The 22,312-nt window shown below is 38.7% G+C and overlaps 1 protein-coding gene across 1 annotated transcript in view; it reads right to left on the bottom strand.

The window, feature by feature from the left end:
* Nucleotides 1–22,312, bottom strand: part of Znf407 (zinc finger protein 407) — a 501,268-nt gene that overhangs the window by 150,683 nt on the left and 328,273 nt on the right. Inside the window, exon 8 of the mRNA XM_008850672.3 lies at nucleotides 10,930–11,108. Within this exon, the coding sequence (XP_008848894.1) occupies nucleotides 10,930–11,108 (179 nt within the window). The remainder of the gene's footprint in view (nucleotides 1–10,929; nucleotides 11,109–22,312) is intronic.

Genomic DNA, 22,312 nt, shown 5'->3' with positions numbered 1-22,312 from the left:
GGGGCTACAGGGAGACCCTGTCTCAAAAAGACCAAAAATAATAAATAAATAAATAAATAAATAAATAAATAAATAAATAAATAAAAAAAATAAAGAAAGAGAGGGTAATAGGAGACAGGTATTATCAAGGGAAAAATTGGGGCACTTAAACTGGGAAGGGAAGAGGAATGTTAGACAGGGAGAGAGAGAGGAGAGATAAAGTTTAGGTAGCATAAAATGCCAGAAGGAAATGTATTAACCCAAAACTCCCCAGAAAAATACACATACAATATCTGAACATGAGTGCATGTGTATTGTATACCTGAAGGCTATATAACAAGGAACACAGTGCCAGACAGGTGAAACTTCCCTTCCAGTTGTTGGTCAGGGTCATCCAAGAATCTCCCAAAATAACACAGGTTATTGCCACAGTCCTTGAATACCTCCCAGAACCTGAACATAAGACCCTAATGCCGAAGACTGGACATACTTCAGACACAGGACTTGGAACAATGGAGCAGGAACTAACCTGGAAGAATTCTCTGTGATGACCAGCTCTCATAGTTCTAGAGGATACTATGTAAACTTTGAAGGGAGAAAAATCAATGGCCCAACTCAGCTCTAAAGCGTAATTAACCACAAGGTCCGGCACAGCAAATTACCTCTATTGGTGCAGTAGTCACGCTTTTATCTGGGGGGTGGGGGGCGATCAACAGCTATCTAATTGGACTTAAAGCCTTCTCAATGAGAGGGAACTCATGGGTGGCACTGTAAGCACAGTCAAATACAGATGGCTGGAGAGGACATAAATTTTATTAAAAACCCTATCTCTGTCATATCTCTAGACAAATGAAATTTCTTACTGTATGCTAAATATGGATCCTTATATTTTCAGACAAGTATATGCTACCCTACTCATCAAAGAAGCTTCTTTTTTACAATAGATGGAGGGTATAACAGAGTCACAGTGGCCACATAGAGAATATGTATCTGAGAAACGCCCAGCTCTAAATGACATATCTACAATTGAACCTCTATACCTAAGGCTCATGGAACACAGCAAAACAGGGGGTGGGGAGAATACTGGTACATTCCTCAACTCTCATCAGTGAAGCTTCTGCATACACCAGAGTGTGATTACACACAGAAAGCCACATCTGGCTAAGTTTTAGAGAATAAGAGACTGCAGGATGCATGTCGCTGGCTAAGACCCTATATTAAACCTCATCCATGGCTCAGAGATCATTGCAGAAGAGGCAGAAAGATTGTAAGAGCCAGGATTGGTGCCTAAAAATAAGGAAACAGAGGTTTTCAGGCCACTGCAAAGGAACTTGCTCATATGAATTTATAACAAAGATGACAGCACGCACAAGACCCATGCCAACTAAATCAGAGAAAAACCCAGTATAGAACAAGGGAAATGGGCAGCAGGCTCAAACCCTAGCCTAGGAATTATGGGTAACTGATTACTACTGGGTGAGGGAGAAAAGATCTTCTTTGAGGGAAGAGACTCTAGATAGACTGAGTAGACTCCAGTGGATGAACTTACACCAAAGGATGTCTGGGTACAAATGCTTGACTAGAAAGGACTTAACATATGACAGAATGCATGAAATCTGGTGTGGGGGGGCATATGGAAGTGTGAAGATGGGGGAGGGGATCTATATCTTATTAAGATCTATTATATGAAATGTAGAAAAACTCAATAGAAAATAAATAAAAATATTTGATGAAGTTCTCATGGAGAATAAAGTAACAATTTTGTTTTCTTCTTTTTTTTTTCTTTCTGTTTTTGGATTGAGTTACAGAATGCTACAGGTGCTAGTTCTGATATAAACTTCAATTTATCTGTGATGATGTGACCATACCACCTTGTGCCTGAAGAGTTTCCCTGTGGCTCTGAATTACACAGGCTTCCAATAAAGAAGAGGGTATTGTCTTTCTTCTGGTGAAAAATATAAATATCATTTAAAAGTTTTTCTTTAAGATTCTATAGTCAGCAATTAGCATTGTGACCCAAAGACCTCAGATCCATCAAAAGTGTTTAAATGAATGCATGTCTATGTCTTTCAGGTCTATGACTAGCCAATCCTATAAGGAGTTCCTGACACATGATATACTAATAAAAGCCATATTCTAATTGTATACTCTGCAACTCACTCCATAGCTGTAACTGAGAAATGAGACAGTGGCCAGTTGAACTTAGTCAGAGCCCCACACCTCAACAAATCCATACCAACACTAGCTCCTGTTACTCTTTCCTCCCTCTGACCCTGAGTCAGCGTCTGTATTAGGCAATAGAGGGACTGATGCGAAACTATTTACTATGGCTTTTAAAACCTTATCATGCAGTTTTACTTCCTAATACACATGCTCAGATAATCTGATATCTGAAGCCATCCATTTTTTAAAGTTTTTCATGGTAAGAATTTGATCAACTGGTATTGTTCCAAGTTCCTATACATGTAAGATTACATGTTGGAACATTCTAGAATAAAGTCATAGATCTGATTCAGCTCCACTTTTGTTATCTATCCTTAGGCAACTTAACTACTTGAAGATCCATTTTTAAAAATAATTAAATTGGAACTCACACTCATCAGAGGTTTGTTTTTGAAAGTTTAATGGTTTAGTGAGAAGCTTGGCACTATTATTACTGTTCCTTGCTTTGTAATTAAAAGGCACAATGTGATACTGTGACAAACAGGATACTGCAGCACTGTTACTAGACACTTAAAATGGGAAGCCATAAGGAATTAGATTGGATGTAGTCGATTCCACAGTACACAGACTCCCCACCCTATAGCACTGGGAGAAGGAAGACGGTGTGCCAGGCAGATAGCAACTGTTTCCATTACTACTCCGAAGTGCTAAGCAGATAAAGAGGTTTTCGTACACAGTTCTGGAGCATTAAAGTGAACATACTTATTCTCAAGCATATAAAGTGTAAAATATTTAAGGATTTATCATTAGAAGGGTTTGAAGAAAAGCCTCAGGAATTATTGATTAAAATAAGTTGTGATGAGTTCTCAAGGTCTGCTTAACTTATCAGTAAATAATATGCTCACTGACAAACATACATGAATGGGATTTTCCTGGGATGCCAATTATAGTACTAAAAAAATAAACTGATGAAAAAGGCTGTTCCAATAGTATTCACTCATGGACTACAAAGCATATCTGATAGTGCTTTCAAAACTGAGGAACTCCAACAGGCATGAAAGTCAGACAGAGCAAAGAGAAAGGCCAAGTATCAAAATATCAAATTCGCCATACTAGAGTGGACACAGAGGGCTGACTACAGCTGAAGGTGACAGAGATATACACTGAGTTTAGGGGAAACAAAGACTCAGGCAGCAGCTAAGAAAAACAGTAAATGAACTCAGGGTTGATGACTAGGTAAAAGACATCCTTGAAATGTTAATGATTTTAGGAAGTCTTTTGTTAGTGGTAAAGAACCAGGAGACTAGAAAACAAGGACTCCAGTCTGAAGGTTAAAAAGAAGAGGGAGGGGCTGAAAATTATAGACCTGTAAGTCTAGCAACTATATTCGGAAATAAATTTGAGATGATACTCATGGATGAGTTTAATGATACATTTGGAGAAGTACAATTTAATAGGAGTGAGTCAGCACGGATTTACCAAAGGCAATCATGTCAGAAAAAAATTCCTTCCTTTTTGTGTTTGAAATAATAATTGGTTTTTGTAAGAGAGAACCAATGAGAAACTGTCAGGTTTCTCAGAGAGTTTTGGACTCTTTCATAAAACAAATGATTGTACAAGATGTCATGACATGTGCCAGAGCATTCCAACTAACAAAGGGATGAAAGAAACAGGGTGGAAACAGGGGCAGAGAATCAGGGAAAGGACTGCCTTCTCCAAGACTCTGCAGAACCCACCACACAGACTTGACTGCTGAGGAGGGGCAGGAAATCTGAATAAGGTGCGCACTATTTTACCTCAACTGTGATCGATTAAGCAAGTGCTTGGAATATCATATTTAATCTACCTAAGAATAAACTTGGATATAATTTTAAAAATCAGATAAGTGTAGTTTAAATAGTTCTGAATTAGTTACAATTAGAAAGGGAGACAAAGGATATGGATTTTGATAACATGTAAACTTCCCAAGTCCTATTATTTATAATTGGGCAACATACTTAGCAATATACTCTGTTCCAAAGGCCAAAAATCTTGAAAGTATTTGGGAGCTTGCAGCTAATCCTTAAAAGACTTTAGGGATACCTCTTCAGAGGGGAGAATGTTAAAGTAGCCAAAAGCCGCATAAAAATAAATAAGTCAAAGAAGAAAGAGCACATGAAGTTATCAGAAAAAAATGATGGGGAGATATGGGAGAAGTTGGAGGTGAGGGAGTGGGCATGGATTTAATCAAAACACCTATATGCATGTATGAAATTCTCAATAAATTATTTATTTTTTTTTAAAAAAGCTGTAAGTGCTATGAAGTATATTTGAATAAAATGCTATAAAGAATGTAAAAATTAACTTACAGAATATGAAAATCTAAATTTATAAAGAGAGTATGGTAAATCCACATGATATTACACTGTATAGATAATAATCTGATGTCTTATTTAAATGATTATATCTTAAGATACAGAGGTAATGAAAAGAAAATTATATATAATACAAAAGTATAACAGCAGAAAAATAAAGGAAATTAAGAAACAGACAATATCATGGCTTAATGTTTAATCTCTCTGGGTTCATCACTATCTTAGAAAATATAGACACGAGTCTCAGCTTCTCAGAAATGTGAAAGAACTAAACCCACCTAAGAGTTTCAGTGTAGTGCTATGAGCACTCTAGGAAAAGGGCCACATCATCCTGGGCTTTAGGTGGGACTCTATCCATGAGTAATGAGAGCTACTTCAATAGCATGAAGGGCGGAGCAGCAAAGGCAATTCTACAATTCTGTCACTTGAAATTGGTATAAAACAAGTCTTCTGAGGGAGGGTCAACTCAGAGGAAACATCTCATTCATGCTTCCAAGTGAAGCCAGACATGACTGAGCAGGACCTTTGACTTATCTTCACACAGATAGAAATAATAAAAGAAAGGAGCCAGGAGCTCCTCCCAAGCCCATGTGACCCCTGAGGAACAGATCCTCAAATGACCTTTAAGTGTAAAAATAAATTGATTTATTTGGGCCAGCTGTATGGTCTTACATATCCAAAAGGAAAGTATAACCAAACAGGAAAGTCATCATTATATTTCTTTAAGAGTTCAAGGGATTACACTTCCCTGACATTAGGCTTAAATCTCGTGTTCCTGGAACTAAACAAAAAGGACAATACAACACAACAAAACCTCTGGGACACATTGAAAGCAGTTCTTGGAGGGAAGTTTATAGCTCTAAGTGCCTACATTAAAAAAATAAGAAAGATTAAGGTAGACCACCTGCTATTGTTCTAAAATGATGGATGAATTTGTTTTCTCCCCCTATCTAGAAGCCTTTGAGAGGGAACTGACACTAATTCTAACCACTCCAACAGCTATCGAAATACCTGAAAGCAAATCCTGAATCCATCACTCTACAGTCCAGCCTTAGAAGACAAAAGAAAAAATGAGGAGGAACAAAATAGAGGGATGCTTTTGGAAACCCTTGTCAAGAAATTCCAGTGGACTCTCATATGAACATTTGAAAATTGCCCTGTTCAGACTTTTTTCTAGTTCCCTGTCTAGAACTTGTAATGCTAATTACTCTTGCTTTTACTTCTCCTTCACATCTCCTATTCAGGATTCAAGGACTTTCTTTTCCCCTTAGAGATAAGAGTTATGCAATTTGGGAGTCTTTTAGATAGACCCACTGAAGGGGTACTCCAATTGTCTCACCCTGCATTCAGCATGGAAGAAGCCAGAGCAGTCTGCCTCCCTATTCCTTACTGGCAATTTGGGTAACCTCTTCAGAGGATGGTGTGATAAGAATAGGAGGTAGGAACTGGCTAGACAGGGTAAAAAAGACCCCAAAGAAAAGTAGCCAGTTTCTTAGCTAAAAGTCAAAATGTCCTTGGGCCTCTTAGCAAAATAATCTGTTCCAAAGGCCAAAAATGTCACAAGTATTCGGGAGCCCTTATCTAATTCCTAAAAGATTTTAGGGTTACCTCTTCAGAGGGGGTAGTTTTAGAGTAGCAAAAAGCCCCGCTGAAAGAAAAGAAAGAAAAGGCAACTGGTGCTCAGTGTGGTGCTCGAAGGAGAAAGAAAGAAAGAAAGAAAGAAAGAAAGAAAGAAAGAAAGAAGAAAGGAGTGAGTACACAAAGTCAGAAAAAAGTGATGGTGAGATATGGGAGGTGTTGGAGGGGAGGGAGTGGTCATGGATTTGATCAAAACACCTTATATGTATGTATGAAATTCTCAATAAAGTTTTTTAAAAGTTAAAAAAAAAGTCTTCTCAGGCCTAAACCATAGCAAGCTTTCTGTCCCCTCTAGTGACTTTCTCTGTCATCATCCCCCTTTTCTGAGAAGTGTTTATAGCATCCTAAATCATAACCACTGAAAAGAGACTAATGCATGAAGTCAGAGTGGTCACTGAATTGCGTCCCTGATTCTTTCTCAAAGTGTAGTGGATTAATGGCTAAGAAGTTAGCAGAAGTGCAAATGTTAAGACTGTAGAGATAAAAGACAAAGTAATTTTTGAGAGGGAATGGATTTCACAAAATAATAAAAAAAAGTAATACATGATGACCAAAGAATTCTGACCACTTTTAATCTGATGTCAATTTTGTGGGGACTGATATAATACCTCATCCCACTAGCTCAAAAGCTCTAAGTGCACCCCTTTAGAAATCTACAAGTGGACAGTATGCTTCTTTAATCAGGTACAGAAAGACCACAGCTCATTGGAGAGTTCTGGGAAATTTTTCTCTAGCTGAACATAAGTCTGACCCAATCCTACAGTTAAGAAACAGAATGAGCAAAGGACCACTGGGCTTTATTCTAGCAACTGATTCTCAGAAGAGAAAACACACTCTGATTCTAAAGTCAGAGGTCAATCCTGCCTCTGTTTACATTCATACAAGTGGGATTATTCATAACAGACTTTTTTATGTCTGGCTTAGTCCATCCAGTGATATGAGTAGGAGATTTATAGCCTACTGTTGCCTGGTAGTTTTGTTTTTTACTATAGTGAATATATCAATAATTATATTAAATATAAATGCTAAGTAAAAGGCAGTATTTTATGTAAAAATAACCACTGACCCACCAGATTAATAACATACAACTACATGCTGCATATGGGTTAGCCAGTGTGGCTAGACTAACATGAAAGACAGAATTATGGCAAGAGGTACTGCTGTAAGACACAGAAGGAACATGCCATAATTATAAAGGATACACACATGTCCCTCATCATGAGTGAGTTTATGTACATGAGCATAATAATGTTCTAAGTACCTAGTGACACCTTTAAGATATGTAAAAGCCAAAATGAACAGAATTAAATCATATTACTGTGTGAAAACACACTAATCTACAGTAATAGGAAATGTCTATTAAAGTTTTCCACTAACAGTTTATTAAAACAGGATTAAAAACAAACAAATGGAAAAACAGTATGAAAATAATTCTACTAGTTCCTGAAAGGAATTAAAAAAACAATAACAAACTTCTGTCAAACTGAAGAAACAAACCAAGCAGCTACTTATGCAAAGTGTCACCAGGTTAGACAGTTTGCACAGTGTGACTCATTCAGATCAGACAACACTGTGCAGTGGAGGTCACTACTGAATCTTAGAGGAATGATAAACTTACTACTTTTCCTACCCAAAGTCCAAGCCTGTAGAAAGACAGACAGAGCCAGGAAGACTAGGCACAATTCATTCAACTTCAAATTCATTGAGAAGGAATTTGAACCTCATCTATGTTCAAATTTGCCCAATCTTATAAAGTGGCACTGGAAACTGAATCAGGTTACCAGGGAGGTCTATTTATATTATCACCCCTATAGTATGCCCATAGTAGGGGATACTCTGCATATTATATCACCTCTATAGTATGGCCCATACCAGGGTAGACCCAGGAAGAAATGCACGATCAAAAACTTCTGCAGAACTAACTGCTCTTAAATAAAAATATGCCTATTTCAATAGATAAGATTAAAAACACTACCTCAACTAAAATTTAAAACACCATAAACCACACTATTTGTGGTCATTTTTTTACCGTTGTGATTTATTTGATTTCCATCAAATGCGCTTTTAGATATCTTAGCAGCACCTTCTATCAGAACCAAAAAAAAAAAAAAAAAAAAACAAAAAAACAAAAAAAAAAAAAAAAAAAAAACCAAAACAAAAAAACAAAAAACAAAATCAAAAAGCAAACAGGGGTGAAGGTGGGCATAATCAAGCTTTCATTAAAAGAACTGCATAACATACTTCAATGAACTGTGGCTTACCAAACCCTTAGTCCACTGATAATACAAATTTTAGAGAAAGGAGCTAAGAACATCCATAAAGACCAACCCCCTTGACTTCTGCCACTTCAGGATACTAGAGTTCCATTGTTGTTTACCTGATGCCACCACTCATCGTCATGGATCAGAGCAGGTACAGTGTGATTCAAATATCATACTATTATATACCACAGATGATTCAGAATTACAAGGTTTATAAAAAATCAGTTGAAAATCTTCACTTTTTAACAGTTTTTCCTTAATGAGCTAAAAACATCAAAGCAAAATATGACTGAGAGAGTTATTGTCATGCACAGAGAACTGACAGTCAATAGCCTCATGTGTCACACAGACTCCTGCTGTGAAAACACTTGGCTACTCTGTATGATTCATGTAGAAAAATGCTCCTAATACAAGTACACTAATTTAAAGAGAAAACCTGGCCAATCCACTCAAGAGCCTCACAAGAAAGTAGGATGAATTTTTTTTAAAACTTTGTCCCACAGCCAACAGGACTTCAAAGTCTCTCACCAAGCAGCATTTGGTGTCACTAGCACAGAGAATGTGCAGTCTGCCCTTTTAGTCCAGTACATAAATGGACACAAAGCTCCTGTCTACAATGAGCTTCCCCTTATCTTTGTTGTTTGTCTGGAACTTGACCTCAGGTAGATAGCCCATCTAATTGGGACAATGCCAAGGAGACAGAGAGGCCAGTCTGCCTCTGGGAAGCAGAAGAACAACTGCAACTGGCAGAGAGAGCTCTGTTGACCCTCCAGGCAGAGTAGTACATATATTCACCCCTCTTCCTAGAGCAGTATTTCCCTGTGCTGCTTTCTTGCTGCTGAAGAGACCACACGTAGGGTGGCCAGGATAGTCCAACTGTACTTTATCTATTTATGTGAATTAGTTATAGCTAATAAACCATTTTGAAAGCTTGTAGTATAATAACGTGGTTAAAATGGGAAAAGTAGAGACCTTTGCTTTTGTTTGTGCCCTAACAGTCCTGTGTGTAACAGAGATAACTATATTAGGCATCCTACCATTATTTCAAAACATGGATCATATGAATGATTTTTTTTTTTTCATTTTTTTTTTCTCATTGCAGCTGGTTTGTTTGTTAGTTTGTTTGTTTGAAGCAGGGTCTCCCTGTAGCCCCAGCTGTCCTGGAACTCACTATGTAGACCAGGCTGGCCTTGAACTCACAGAGATCCGCCTGCCTCTGCCTCCCAAGTGCTGGGACTACAGGCATGCGCCACCACGCCCGGCCATGAATGATTTAAAATTGAGAAGTCTGAATAAAAAATAAAACACAAGAGCATCAACCTAGGTATATTCACATGTTGTCAGATGTCTTAAAATATCAGTCTAATTAATATTACTCACCAATGTGATCATATGCACAAGTGCATACTTTGAGAACAGCCTTGTGTTTGTAGTTGGACTTCCTTAGGCTTTCACAAAGATGGAGTTCATTTTCACCACCCCTGCCTACAATCCTACCCACGGAGCACCCTGACCTAACAGCTCTACTAACGGTCCTGTTCCCTGGCTTCCTCATAGATGAATACCTAAGAAATCCCAGACTTGGCAAAGCAACTATGCCAGAAGAAAGCATAGCCGAAGAAAGAGGCAGAGGTGACCAGATACCATTTTTAGCAGACCAGGATCCACTAGCAGTGTTGGCAAATGGTGCTATCAGTGTCACATCAGAGGAAACTTCTTTAAATTGACTTTAGGGTTAGATACGTCCTTAAACAGAACCCTCATGCAATTAACACAATGTTTCCTTGTCATTCTGGAAGATGCTATACTCAGGGACATTTTTCAGTTACACGGAAAGCTGAGTGACAGGAGTCAGTTTGTTTCACCTGTGATTGTTGCTCTATCTAATATCTTCCATCATGCCTGGCAAGAACAATATGGTATCTGCACCATCACCAGGCACATTTCTCCTCACTTCTAGAAAGTGAGAACCTTGAGCTGCTGGAGTTACTTCCTCAGTTGCATTCTGCTCATTTTCAGTTTTTTAAAAGGAAAACAGTAGTACAAAATATAAGGCATAAAATTTTAAACCACAGCCAGGTGTGGTGGCGCACATCTTTAATCCAGCTTGGTCTACATAGTGAGTTCTAGGCCAGATGGGGCTATAGGGAGACCCTGTCTCAAAACAAAAAAGACCAACCAAACAAAAAAAAAACCCAAAAAACGAATAAAAAAAAAAAGCCACAAACATATTGAAAAAGTTACATTTTTCCAACTAATAAAAATATGAAGCTCAATGAACTCTATTAGTTTTACTATGATTTAAATATTCGCTACTGACTTTGTTATCCCAGGATAATAATACCATCAGATGTGTACATGGGTGAAAGGACTGTTTCTACAGCAGAGTGGCGAGAGTGAGATGAGCTTTTGTAGAGGGCCAGAAGCAGACTCCATCATACACTGCACTCACTGGAATAAGTTACAGTGTTGTCCAACAGCATCATGACCACTGGGGTGGATGAAATAAGATCTGTTATAGTTTCCATCCTTACCAGCATGCAAGTACGCGAGGTCAGGGTTCTCAATGTCAGGATGCTGTTCTTTCAAGTGGTTTCGGAATTCCACTGGGACATTTGTTCCATAGTCGCATTTTGGGCAGTTGTACATCTTGACGCCTTCGTGTTTGCCAGTGTGTAAAATGTGTTTGCGGATATTCTCAGCACAGTTAGACCTATTAAGAAAGTGAAGTAAATTGAATTAGGTCAAATCAATATCATTATCTCACATTAGCTACCTCTGACACAGTATAGAAGCTGAAAATCTTAAGTTCTGTAGGTTAATAACAAATTATTCTGGTGCCACTGAGGGCAGAGAAGGTGTTTGCTTACCCAGAGGGAATACACCCAGCACCAATGAAGAGTAGAACAAATGGAAAGACACTGAGTTCAGAATACTTAGAAAACAAAGACCCTTGGCTTTTAAGTTCTGCCAGTGCGAGCTGCTTCCACTTAAGATACTCAAGCAGTCTGAAGACAGAAGTGCAGCTAGGAACAGTTCCTTGTCCTGCCCACATTAGGGCCATACGTTGGTGTACTGGCTTGTCTATGGTGGTGGTGGTACACTTTCAGAAGGCAGACTGGATAATATAACTGAGGGCCCACATATTACATGCCCACTGGCCACTGAAAATAGAAAAGGGCTCTTTTACCTGTTATCTTCATACAGAGCAAGACCTGGGATGCAGCTCTTGAGGCAAGCTGCTCTGTCTGCCCCTGCATTCCTGCTGCACCTTTGCATCTGACACGGCAAGCTACATGTTTTCTGACTATACATATGCACAGACGTTTTTGTCTGCCTTTGCAATTTTTAGAACAGTCATAAAGAAGATGCTATACAAATATAAGCTAGTGATGAGGAACAAAAAAACCAGGCAGGACTCAGATTTTCTACAGACTAAAATAAAATGCCAGAAGAAAATAGAGTGACCTGCTTATCAACACTTCCTAAAGGGACAACTGAAGAACAGAGCTCTGCAAGTCATTATTTGAAGAAAGATTTCATGAACACATGAGGTTGGGAAAGGATAGTCAGTGGAAATATCTCATGCTGCACCACATGGTACAAAGGTTTGGAATCACCTTGGTGTCTAATACCCAGTTAAATCATGATGCTTATTTTTCATGGAATATTAGTCAAGAAGATGAGGATGGTTATAGATCACAGTTTTATACTAGCTATGTTATCATTTACATGTAGAGGTAGCAAGCAATGTTAGAAATAGACTGAATAAATCCCCATCTATGCACTCACAAGAGAATCTGGATAAATAACCTCTGAGCAAGGCAAAGTGAATGAACATGTCTTGAAGAACAGAATTCCAGATGGGGTCAGGAGTGTCCTTTCCTCTTGACGTGGAGGATACAGAAATGCAGGTGAAGGGGAGAACCCTGGATCATAGGAACAGCCCCATACCAGAAACCAGATATTCTTTTGGGGGAGCTTCTGCCACCTTCCCTCCATGCACAGACTTCATCAAACATGCATGCCCTCTAAGTACAGTCAGAATGATAAAAGCAAACAAAATTAAATTACTCTATGCCCAGGGGGAAACAAAAGAGTAGAAAGGAGCATATCAAATGTTAATGCAGCTAATACTACAATGCCGGATTCTCTTTATTTGCCAAATATACTTTAGCAATTTATGTAGTAAAAAAAAAAAAAAAAAAACAATCCAAATACCATCACTAAAGGAAATTTTTTAAAAAAAGAATCAGAACTACAGAGCTTTATGCAGTTCATTTCAGCCTGCTCTGGGCCAGGGTGTTGTCAAGATGGGTGTTAAATGTCTCTTAGAGTTTACACATAATAAACATAAGACAGTTGATATATAAACACACAGCTTATTTCTTTTATAACACTACCAAATCTCCTTTGCATATGAATTCTCTCTGCTAATCAACAATCAACAGAAGAGGAAAAGCACCAATGTGTGCCACACACCACCACTGCTGCTGAAGGTGACAACAGCACCTTAGCCACTGAGAACTAGTAAGGTAATTGTTATGCTTGGAGATGAAGTGCCTTCTACAGACTTGTGTGCTATCCTGGAAGGTGCTGTGAGACATTCTGGAAGGTTGAGATCCGCCTGGGTCACTGAGAGTGTGTCCTTGGGATTCTACTTTGTTCTGCCCCCTTCCTGTCTCGTCTCTTCTTCCTGACCATATCCCCACTGCCATTATGTTGTGCCTCATCTTAGGTCCAAGGCACTGAATCCAGACAACCTTGAACATTTAAAGCTCTGAAACTGTGAGGTGAAATAAATCTTTCCTCCTTTAATATTGCTTCTTTCAGATGTTTTACATAGTGACATAAAAAGGACTAGAACAAAGAAAAGTTGACTTAAGTTATAGTCTAGTAAATGGTTAAGGTAGAATGTGAATCTAGGTTTTCAGTTTGGAAAACCAATTTGTGTTCAAGTATATCACAGCAGGAGCTTTCATACTGAAAAACGCTGAGCACATTGAACAGAAAAGCAGGACTGCAAAACCTCTTAGATTATATAAATATCCCTAGAATAATGCTGATGTAATATAGGAAAATACATGAATCTGATGATACAAATGTCTGCTTCTGTTAGTAAAAAGGAAGAAGACTATTTTCTGAAGTCTGTAAACAGTTGGTGAACTATTCCAAAGTATTTCTTCACTTCTGTAGATCCCAAAATCATTTTCAAAAGCACTACAGATACCCCCTAAATTCATCAGTTTACTGATGTTGTGGGAAAAAACTGCACAAAACTATTATGACAATTAGTACTGTACTGATTATGTTTTTAAAAAATATTTTATTTAGCACTATGCTTCCCTGGGCCCACAGGACCCTCAGGCCTCTCTCTGACCGCCTAGGCTTCTCTCTCCTGGGTAGGTCCATTGGCCCTCCACCCCTTGATTCCCCCAGCCTTACTCACCCTCCCATCACGCCCGCCACTCTCTCCTCCTATCCTGGGTCCTGTCCCATTCCTTGTCTTGGCACTCCAGAAACCTGGGGAACCACCACTGCTTCCTGATCCTGTGCATCCAGACCAACTCAGTTCCTTCTCAGGTCCCCAGGAGCACTGTTTCTGAGCCTGGCCCTGCCTTCATCTCCATCTGCCTCCCTGGGTCTGCACAACTTACGAGCCTCTATCCTGGACACATGGGCTGACCTTTCCTCTTCCTGGTCCTTTGCATCCACACCAACCCAGCTCCTCAGTACAGTCCACAGGGGCCCTTGGGACTGCCGGCCACCCCCATCTTCCTTTGCATCTCTGGGAGGCATGACTACCAGCTGCCCTAGACCAGCATCTTTCCTGGGCCCAGCTCCGAGGCCAGTCCAACCCCCAAATTCCTGAGGCCAAAATCTACCCTGGAGGGATCCAGACCTTACAAGAAGGCCTGAGAGCATCTGATCCTCATCTGACTTGGGCCTCTGTGGGAACTCCTGAAGACAAAAGCAATCTGGCAGGTCCAATATAAAATCAAAACAGAGAACTGGAAGCTTAGAGGAACCAGCCTTTCATGCCCAAAAAGTACACCACAAAGACACATAAAGTTCACAAAAAGAAGCAGACCTAAACATGAAGCATTTAGTCTCGCACAAGAATCAGAAACTACAGAAGAAATTCACATGTCAAAATCACAGGGAAAAAATAATAACATGAAAAACCAAAAAAACATATCCCAAACAAATACCAAGAGTTCTCTAGAGGAGTACAATAAGGATCCCCTAGAGATAATGCAGGACATGGAACTCAAAATAACAACTATAAACATAATAAAAGAATTCAGTGAATTTAAAGAATACAAAAAGAAATCAAAGAACTGAGGAAGATAGGGATAAACTTCTGGATGAATTCAGAAAAGAGCTAGAAATATTGAAGAATAATGAGGCTGCAATGAAAAAGGAAGTGAAACACTCAGTAAGCCAATTAGAAACGACAGGAGAACGCCTCACCAATAGGACGAACGAAATGGAAAACAGAATATCAAGACTGGAAGACAAAGTGGACGAACTAGGCCTCTCAAGCAAAGAGTATGAAAAATTTAAGAAATCATAAGAATGGAATATGCAGGAATTCTGTAACATCATAAAAAGACCAAACTTACAAATCATAGACATACAGGAAGGAGAAGAATTCCAAGATAACAGCATGGACCAGATCTTCAACAGAATCGTGGAAGGAAATTTCCCAAAATTAAAGAAAGACATGCCCATACAAATACAAGAAGCATATAGAACACCAAACAGACAGGACCAGAAAGGAAACTCTCCACAGCACACCGTAGTAAAAACACTAAACGTAAACAAAAGAGAGAGAGAGAGAGAGAGACAATACTGAAAGCTGCAAAAGGGAAACAACAAGTCACATATAAAGTAAAACGCTTCAGGATTACAGCTGACTTTCAGTGCAAACTATGAAAGCCAGAAAAGCCTGGACTAAAGTATTCCCAGTTCTAAATGACAAAACATGACAAACCACACTACTATACCCAGCCAAAATGTCTATTATAGTCGAAGGGGAAAGAAAAATCTTCCATGACATAAACAGACTGAAGGAATTCATGTCCACAAAACCAGCCCTTCAGAGAGTTCTGGAAACAATACAAAGAGCTGAAGAAAGGAATGACTATATTCAAGGTGTTGTGGAAAGAAATGCAGTGAAGATATAACTGTGGAAAAGTACAGCTACATCATGAACATAACAGAAATAAAAATGACAGGATTCAATACTCATCTTTCATTAATAACTTTAAATATTAACGGACTGACCTCCCCAGTCAAAACACAGATTAGGTGAATGGGTTAAGAAACAAAACCTATCCTTTTGTTGTCTGCAAGAAATCCATCTCACTTTCAAAGATAGAAACTATCTTAAAATGAAAGGATGGAAAAAAATATACCAAACTAATGGTACTAAGAAAAAAGCAGGTATAGCAATTTTATATCTGACAAAATAGACTTTAAACTAAAACTAATCAGAAGAGATCAAGAGGGCCACTTCATTCTGATCAAAGGAACAATAAATCAAGAAGATATTACAATAATGAACATATATTCACCAAACTCTGGTGCACCCAACTTCATAAAAACAATACTACAGGACATTAAGACCCAGATTAATCCCAATTCATTAATAGTAGAAGACTTCGAATAGCCCACTGTCTCCATTAGATAGGTCAACAGGGCAGAGAGTTAACAGAGAGACATCTGAATTAAACAATGTCATATATCAAATGGACTTAACAAACATCTACCAAGTGTTCCACCCAAGCACCAAAGGACATACTTTCTACTCAGCACCCCATGGAACCTTCTCCAAAATCGATCATATACTGGGGCACAAATCAAAGCTCAACAAAAACAAAAAGACTGAAATAATTCCATACATTTTATCAGACCACAATGCAAAAGCTTACAATCAACACCAGAAGAAGCCCTAATCACGACATGAACATATGGAGATTAAACAACACACTCTCGAATGATGAATGGGTCAAAAGAGAAATTAAGAAAGAAATAAAAGTATTCCTGGATATAAATGAAAAGGACAACATAACAGAACAAAACCTCTGGGACATACTGAAAGTGGTCCTTAGAGGGAAGTTTATAGCTCTAAGTGCCTACACCAAAAAATCGGAAAGAACACAAATAAATGAGTTAATGTTGCAACTCAACACACTTAAAAAACAACATCAAATGAAACCCAAAAGCAGCAGACAAGAACAAATAACAAAAATCAGAGCAGAAATTAATGAAATAGAAACAAAGACAGCAATACAAAGAATCAATGAATCCAAGAGCTGGTTCTTTGAAAAGCTAACCAAGATAGACAGAGCCTTATCCCAGTTAACCAAAAGAAAGAAAGAGCAAATCCAAATCCACAAAATCAGAGATGAAAGGGGAAACATCACAAGAGACACCAGAAAGATACAGAACATTTTAAGGGAATACTTTAAAAACCTATATCCTACTAAATTTGAAAACCTAAAAGAAATGGATGTATATCTAAAGGCATAGGAACCACCAAAACTAAACCAAGAAGAGATTAACAGCTTAAACAGACCTAAAACACAAAAAGATATTGAAACAGTAATACAAAACCTCCCAACCTAAAAAAGCCCAGGACCACATGGATTTACAGCAGAATTTTATCAGACATTTAAAGATCTACATCCAATACTACTTAATTTATTCAAAAAGATACAAATGGAGGGAGAACTTCCAAAGTCCTTCTAGGAAGCCAGCATCACTCTAATACCAAAGCCAGGTAAAGATACAACCAAAAAAAGAAAACTATAGACCCATATTCTTAATGAACATAGATGCAAAAATCTCAACAAAATACTTGCAAACCGCATACAGACACACATCGAAAGGATCATCCACCATGATCATGTTGGCGTTATCCCAGAGATGTAGGGATGGTTCAATATACGGAAGTAAATAAACATCATAAATCATATAAATGGGCTCAAAGACAAGCACCACATGGTGATCTCAACAGTTGCAGAGAAGGCCTTTGACAAAATTCAACACACATTTATGTTCAAAGTCCTAGAGGGAACTGGACTGAAGGGAACATACCTCAACATAATTAAAGCCATATACAACAAACCCAAAGCTAACATCATTCTAAATGGAGAAAAACTGAACACATTCCTGTTGAAATCAGGAACCAGACAAAGCTGTCCACGATCTCCACTTCTCTTTAACATAGTGCTTGAAACTCTTGCAAGAGCAATAAGAACAGGAAATTAAAGGAGTGATAATTGGAAAAGAAGAGATCAAAGTATCCCTTTTTGCAGATGATATATTATACTATCTAAGAGATGCCAAAAATTCCACCGGAAAACTCCTAGAAATTATTAACACGCTCAGTAAAGTGGCAGGTTACAAAATTAATCCACAAAAAATAGCCACAAAAAAAAATAAAATACCTTGGAATAAACCTGACCAAAGACATTAAAGAGCTAATGAAAATTTTAAATCATTAAAGAAAGAGACTGAGGAAGACATCAGAAGACAGAAGGACCTCCATGCTCATGGATTGGAAGAATTAATACTGTGAAAATGACCATCCTATCAAAAGTCATTTATAGATTCAACGCAATGCCAATCAAAATCCCAATGACATTTTTCACAGAATTGGAAAAAACCATCCTAAGTTCCATATGGAAGCACAAAAGACCTAGGATAGCCAAAAGAACCCTGAGCACTAAGAGCAATGCCTGGGGGATTACTACACTGGATTTTAAGCTCTATTACAGAGCTATAGTCATAAAAAACAACATGGCACTGGTACAAATATAGACCCATAAATCAATGGAACAAAACTGAAGACCCAAATATGAGTACATTCAATATCAGCCACCTGATATTTGACAAAGGGGCCAAAAATATTCAGTGGAGGAAAGACAGCATGCGCAGCAAAAGGTCCTGGCAAAACTCGATCTCCACCTGTAGAAGAATGAAACTAAACCCATATCTTTCACCCAGCACAAAAGTCAATTCCAAATGGATCAAAGACCTCAATGTAAAGCCTGAAACTCTGAAACTGTTAGAAGAAAACATTGGGAAAAACTTACAAGGTATAGCTGTAGGAAAGGATTTTCTAAACTGGATATCAATTGCTGAGGAAAGAAGGGCAAGAATTAACAAATGGGACATCATTAAACCAAAAGCTTCTGTACATCAAAGGAGGTAACCAGGGAAGCGAACAGGAAACCCACAGAATGGGAGAAAATCTTTACCAGCGACACATCTGACAGAGGTTTAATATCCAAAATATGTAACAAACTCAAAAAACAGAGAATCAAGAGAAGAAGCAATCCAATTGAGAGACGGACTAAGGAGTTGAACAGAGAGTTCTCAAAAGAAGAAGTAAAGATGGCTATGAAGCATCTTAAAAGACGTTCAAATCACTAATAATTAGGGAAATGCAAATTAAAACCATTTTAAGATTTCATCTTACCGCAGTCAGACTTGCTAAGATCAAGAGAACAAATGATACCAAATGTTGGAGAAAATGTGGGAAAAGGGGAACACTCATCCACTGCTGTTGGGGCTGCAAACTGGTTCAACCCCTATGGAATGCAGTGTGGAGAACTCTTAAAAAACTACAAATGAACCTACCATTTGATCCAGTTATACCACTACTTGGCATATACCCAAGAACTCGTCCTATTGCAGAGACACTTGTACATCCATGTTTGTTGCTGCTCTTTTCACAATAGCTAAGTGTTCCACCAGTTGACGAGTGGATAATGAAAATGTGGTTCATTTATACAATGGAGTATTATTCGACAATAAAGAAAGATGAAATCATTAAGTTTGCAGGTAAATGGATGGAACTAGAAACTGTTATACTAAGTGAAATAACACAGACTCAGAAAAAAAAATCGACATATGTTCTCCCTCATATGTGGATCCTAAAACCAAACCCTGATAAGTGAGTATGTAACCAGACATAAGTACAGGAACCAGGATTGGAAAGGAACCAGGGAGGTAAAGGAAAAGAAAGAACCTGCAAGAGAAGAACAGTAGGGAACAGACATTAATAAGGAAGATATGGATAAAACTTGGGTTAGTTTAAGGGTGGGGGGAGGGAAGGGTATACAAGGAACCTAGGGGATAAAGGGTAAAGAAGGAGCTCAAGAGAGGTAGGACCATAGGAGAAGGTTATTATTAAGGGAGAAAGGGGGAGAATGGGGGTACCTTAAGTGGGAAAACCATGATGGAGGGGTGATAAAATGCAAGAGATAAATAATGCCTAGCTAGTTTTGAAAACCAGAGGGAACCATATTACTCCTACAACCTACTGACAAATTATACATAGCAGATGAAGAAATATATGTCTAGGTAAGGTTTATCTGAAAACAATTGGTCTTTGCCCAAGATTTATCTACATGACACACAGTAATTAAAAGTACCAGACTGGTGGAACTAACCGTCTTAGATGTTTAACAGACATACTTTGAGGCCTATACTAATTTGGTCAGAGGGACATAAAGGACAGTTTTTGCTCCTTGCCCTCCTAGGTCGACTAGTTCCAGGGGATTATGAGCATCTCTCAAACTGTCCTGCAATTTGTGATGGGTCACCTGTCCTCTTAGTCAAGGGGCTGAGGAGACCCCATGAGATGGACTTGAACCAGTGTCCAGTCTACAAAGAGGAGGGTCAACGCAGAGGAATCATTTACTCCATGCTTCCAAGCAAAGCCAACCATGATGGAGCAGGACCTTTGACTTATCTTCACATAGGGGAAACTGGTAAAAGAAAGGAGCCAGGGGCTCCTCCCAAGCCCATGTGACCTTTGAGGAACAGATCCTCAAATGACCTTAAGAGTAAAAATAAATTGCTTTATCTGGGCCAATTCTATGGCCTTAAGCATCCAACGGGAAAGTATAGCCAAAGATAAAAGGGGTCAATATAATTTCTTAAGAGTCCATATGCATAGCTAAAGGCTACATAACAAGCAATAATGCCAGATAGGAGATACCTTCTTATGAGTTGTTGGCCAGGGTTACCAAAGAGACTCCTAAATAGTAATCCAGCATAGAACTAGGAAAATGAACAGTAGACCCTAATCTTATCTAAAGGAGTATTGACAACTGATTGCTGATAGAAGAGGAACAGCTGACCCTCCTAAAACAAAGACCTCAAGATAGGCTGACTAGATCCACCAGAAGGGCAAATAGTGGGGACTGGCTAGGGTGCCAACAACACAGTAGACAGGAGCAGGGATATCATAGTATAAGGGCTCTAGTTGGGGGAGGGAGGCTATGGGAGGGTACCATCTGAGAATCGGGTGTATAGTTGAATAAGATGGTTTGGGATGTTCTGTGTGATGTACACACACATAAAAAAAAATCAACGAATTTTTAAAAATGTATTATATTTGAGGAGGAAGCATGGAAATTTACATCATGCTAATTAGTAGAGGTGATAAAAATTACCATTGAAATCTACTCGATGACATCATAGACATACACAGGTGCCAAGGATCCAAGAGCAACAGATTATGACTAGTAATTGTCAGATGCATACAGATTAGAGATGCATGTGCCAACATCTCAGTGTTAGTAGCAAAAACAATGAGTCTTTCTGCAAGGAACAATATATTCTAAAACGAAATGGAGATCTTTTTTAAAGGTTAAAAAACTCATTCAATTTTATGTCCTACAGGGCTTATACTGAGTTCAATATTGTGTAACTGTATTAACTCAATTGTGAACCTAGAAACTTGCACCCACTTGTGAAAGAGATGTACTCTTGCTCGTGAGTGTCTTACTGAATATGTTAAATCTGTAAATGCTTCTTCTAATCATGTATTTATTAAAAATATAAAAAATAATGACTAAAACATAATAATTAGATGTGAAAAACATTACCATTGAAATCTACCTGATGACTTTATATCCATTCTTAGATACTAAGGAGCTCAGAAAGTAACCGACTGTCACTAGTAATGATCAGATACATATAGATTAGTAATGCATGTGCAAACACGTTAATGTCAATTGTACTGCAAATGAATTTTTCTGCATGAAGCTGTGTATTTTAATAATGAAATGGAGATCTTTTTTAAAGGCAAAACCTCATTTAATTTTATGTCTTATAGGGTTTATACTGATTACAATATTGTATAACTGTAATACTTCAACTGTAAACCTAAAAATTTAGAGCCAGTTTTGAAAGAGATGCACCTTAGCTCAGGAAAATTTTATTGAATATGTCAATGCTGTTGTAATGAAATGCTTCTAAGTATGTGGTTATCAAATAATTAATTAACTGGAAAAAATGTTTAGTGTGTGCAAAATAAAATGCTTTCGGCTTTTTTAAAAAAAAAAAACAGCTTCTGCCCTCAGGCCTCTCTTGGGGTAAGTCTATCGCGCAGCCCTCCGCTCCTTGACTCCCCCAGCCGCGTTCACCCTTCCATCTCCCCCGCTGTCCTCTACTCCTAGTTTGGGCCCTGTGCGACTCCTAGTCTTGGGGCCCCAGACACCGGGGGAGCCAGTGTTGCTTCCTGATCTTTTTCACCCAGACCAACTTAGTGCCTCCCTTGGGCCCCAGGAGCACTGCTTCTGCACCTGGCCCCACCCTCACCTCCCTCTACTTCCCTGGTCCTGCAACACCCACCAGCCTCTTTCTGGGGCTTGACAGCCTCTTTCTGGGGCTCCGAGGCTTACCTTTCCTCTGCCTGATCCTTTGCATCCAGTACAACCCAGGTACTCAATCCACTCCCTGGGAAATCTTGGGGCTTATTCCCACCCCATCAGCCTTTGCATCCCTGGGTGGCACGGCCACGGCCAGGATCTCAGGTCAGTCCAACCCCCAAATTCCTGAGGTCAAAATCATTCTTAGAAGATTCCAGACCCAAGGAGAAAGTCTGAAAAC

This window comes from Nannospalax galili, unplaced genomic scaffold (genome assembly GCF_000622305.1).
Source record: "Nannospalax galili isolate Female #2095 unplaced genomic scaffold, S.galili_v1.0 scaffold243, whole genome shotgun sequence".
In the NCBI taxonomy this organism is placed as follows: domain Eukaryota; kingdom Metazoa; phylum Chordata; class Mammalia; order Rodentia; family Spalacidae; genus Nannospalax; species Nannospalax galili.
The sequence above is the reverse complement of the archived record's forward strand: the minus strand, read 5'-3'. Positions and strand labels throughout refer to the sequence as shown.